This window comes from Verticillium alfalfae, genomic scaffold (genome assembly GCF_000150825.1).
Source record: "Verticillium alfalfae VaMs.102 supercont1.1 genomic scaffold, whole genome shotgun sequence".
Classification (NCBI taxonomy): Eukaryota; Fungi; Ascomycota; class Sordariomycetes; order Glomerellales; family Plectosphaerellaceae; genus Verticillium; species Verticillium alfalfae.
Window position 1 is genome coordinate 1,938,958 of NW_003315038.1, and position 3,010 is coordinate 1,941,967.

The window sequence follows — 3,010 nt, forward strand, 5'->3', positions numbered from 1 at the left end:
AGGTCTTATGCCAGGAACCACTTTTCTATGATGCATGGTGACTACGTAAGTAATCTCTCGCATGTCTGGCTCAATTTATAGCGGACTAACGCAGTCTAGGCCAAAATGATGGGTACCTTTATCCGCGAAGCTCTGTGTCAGTAAGCTTGCTTGAGGCCACGATGGTGCGCTCGCCAAAGATCACCACCGCCCTCTTATTTATTAGTCATGGTCACATTACTGTCTTACCCCCTTTTATACGCTCCTTTTCGATGAAGTCTTATGAGAGATCCTGCATTGGGACTTTTTTGTTTCTGGTTGTATCTACTAGCGATAGGGCCGTACGGCGTGCAGCACATGATGGGAGATGGAGCACTGGGATAACTCAAATTGGCCGCTGTCGGTGCTCACGGTCTTTTACAGCTCATGCCTCCACCAAGTCTTATACTTTTATTAGAGAGGGTAAAGGTATGCCTCATCCTGGAGATGCTTCCTCCTCAGATCGTCGATAGATTATAGTGCATTTATGAATCGAATCGTCTTCGTGTAGTCGTCTGTAATAGGAAGATTGTTGAACACGCTGTATATCATCATCTTTTAGCGGATGACGGACAGTTCGGCTCACTGGCCAACAAGCTCATCCAGACGATAAGCTTACGTGTTCTTTGTGCTACGAAAGGAATGTCTTGGAGCACTCAGCATGCAGCCAATCGCTGGCGAAACTACGACACGCTAGGTTTCGGAGTGTCTATTTGTAATGTGGTCTTAACAGCGTCTGCGTAACCCAAGCTCGCTGATTCTGAGCCTATCACGATACAAGTCATGTTCAAGAGCAAAGATTTCTTTTTTTTCTTCTTCTATTAAAGACGACAGTAGGATCGCCTCACGCCTGCAGACTATCGGTAACCTCATGGTTTATTACAGGTACACACATCCAAAGTATGATACGAAGAAGCTGATCCTTGCTCTATGTACAGTGAGGGCGGTGGGCCCGCTGCGGGTGCGAGGTCTGATTTGGCTTACTCGGACCGCACGAGGCGGGACCGCGACTGCCAGCCGGCCGAATCGACGCTGCGCTTGCCCATGACGACCACGCTCTTGGCGTAGTCGCTAGTGCCGCGTGTTGGGTCGGCGTCGATGGCCTTGCACTGGGCGCCGGCCTTGTAGGCGCCGCGGGAGCCATTGACGCCGAAGAAGTCGCGCTTGGAGGAGGTGGTGGGGACCATGGCGCGGGCCGAGTCCTCGGTCCAGCCGTTGATGAAGTCGCCGTGGGAGCACCAAGCGGGGCCCGCAGGAGAGCTTGAAGGGGGCGGCGGCCGCCGGACCAGCCGTTGGGGGAGGACCTTGCGGAGGTTGTAGCGGATGCTGAAGCGAAGCTGAGGCATTGTCTTCATGCCCTTGGGGCACCAGTTCGGGGTGCCGTGAGTGCGGGACTTGTAGGCCGTCTCGAGAGTCGCCTCATTGACACAACTCGGGAAGTAGAGAAGCTGTTGGAGGTGAGTGCCGCAGGTCGCGCTGGGGAAGCCGTTGGCGTCAAGGGCACCGCCACCGCCGCCCTCGCAGAACCACTCGGCCTTGGAGTCGGCGGGCACCTGAGCCTTGGTCTTGGCCTGGGCGTCGCCGGCGACCATTTTCAGATTCTGTGGGATGGCCACCTCCGCGGGCGCCTCGCCGAGGTTGTAGTAGGCGCTGAAGCGGGCGACAGGGATGGGCTCGTACGTCTTGCCGCCATCCTTGGTGAAGAGAGGCGTGGGAATCCAGTAGACGGACAGATCGTTGGGGGTTCTCGAGGTTGGTGCAGCCCTTCTGAAGTTCGGGTGCTGGTCTTCGTGCTGACCGTGACGGCGTCGGAGCCGAAGAAGGAGTGCAGATGAGACTTGTCATACTGGTCAGGGAAGACTATGGGGTCGATGTTCTTGAGCATAAAGGGGCCGGGGGCGCTGATGACGGTGTAGGCCTGAGCCACGCCGAGCAGGGCGGCAGTGAAAAGAATGGAAGCAGACATCCTGCGTCTTGCTGAGTTATTGGAACGAATGTAGTGTAAAGAACGAAAAAAAGGGATGGAAGGGAAGGCGTGAACGACTAGATCAAAGTCAAAGAGCGAACGAAAAACTGACTGGACTGGAAGCAATACGTTTCCATCGTCGGTGTTGATTCTCTTAAGTACTTTAATGTGAGTTCCTCAATTGTGAGGTTGGCACCGGCCAGCCCAGCCACTTGATCCGCGAATGAAGGCCATAGGAGGCTGTATGTTGCGTTATTGAACCCCTCTGTAATTTCCGTTGACATACTGAAGCTGGCCAAGAAGTCGATATGGGCGTCAAAAACTCCCAATGCAGCACCTCAGGGGGATTACTTAACGCAAAAGAGGAATGGCGTCTATTCGATGTGTTTCAAATGAGGACGAAGGCCGAAGCATCCCTGAACATTCGGGAGGCACCACAATTTGTGATCTGTGCTTCGTCTGCCATCCAAATTCGACAAGCGCACAGGGACCTGATTGTGTTATGTTCCCGACTTCACATGGAATCTTGCGGCTGCCCCCGCCCGGACGCGGAGCAACAAAGATTGCGACTGCACAGCAAATCTCAAGCAACATAGTGTCAAGGATCATGTGGTTTGGAGTTTGTTTGAAGTAGAACAAGGCTAGGAGAAGAGACTGCCCCTCTCACGAGATATCGCGATTTATTCTAGACTTGCAACAGCGCGCTGATCCATGTCTGTCGTTCGACTACAAGTGGCCTGAGGTTTCCCTGAGCATGGGCTGACGCTCCATCAGTGCAGCGTGGTCAAATCTAGACTATTCATCATTGCCGTTCTTGCCGCGGCGTTCACTTGGCATCTCGGCTGTTTTAACGAAGTGGCCCAGAACCCACCCGATCTCGGGACAAGGCACGACAAGGGTCGGATCTTATCTTACCTTTCTAACTGAGCGCATTCCGCGTCTTGCTGTTCCTAACATACAATGGTTTAGCAGGGGCTGCGTGGTGTCTGGGTTAGCGTCTCTCTTTTACTGATAGCCTCGTAGCGG

The 3,010-nt window shown here is 53.7% G+C and overlaps 2 protein-coding genes across 2 annotated transcripts in view; one reads left to right on the forward strand and one right to left on the reverse strand.

Annotated features, from left to right (window-relative positions):
• VDBG_00580 (conidial yellow pigment biosynthesis polyketide synthase) overlaps nucleotides 1–109 on the forward strand; it is a gene marked incomplete at both ends in the record, with an annotated part of 6,651 nt that extends 6,542 nt beyond the window's left edge. Inside the window, one exon of the mRNA XM_003008852.1 lies at nucleotides 100–109. Coding sequence (XP_003008898.1) covers nucleotides 100–109 — 10 coding nt within the window. The remainder of the gene's footprint in view (nucleotides 1–99) is intronic.
• Nucleotides 110–998: 889 nt separating this feature from the next.
• On the reverse strand, nucleotides 999–1,984 carry VDBG_00581 (conserved hypothetical protein; the record flags this gene model as incomplete). The annotated part of the gene is made up of 2 exons (XM_003008853.1): nucleotides 999–1,764; nucleotides 1,866–1,984. The coding sequence occupies 2 exons, from the start codon at nucleotides 1,982–1,984 to the stop codon at nucleotides 999–1,001; spliced, it is 885 nt and encodes a 294-aa protein (XP_003008899.1).
• Between the last annotated feature and the right edge of the window lie 1,026 nt (nucleotides 1,985–3,010).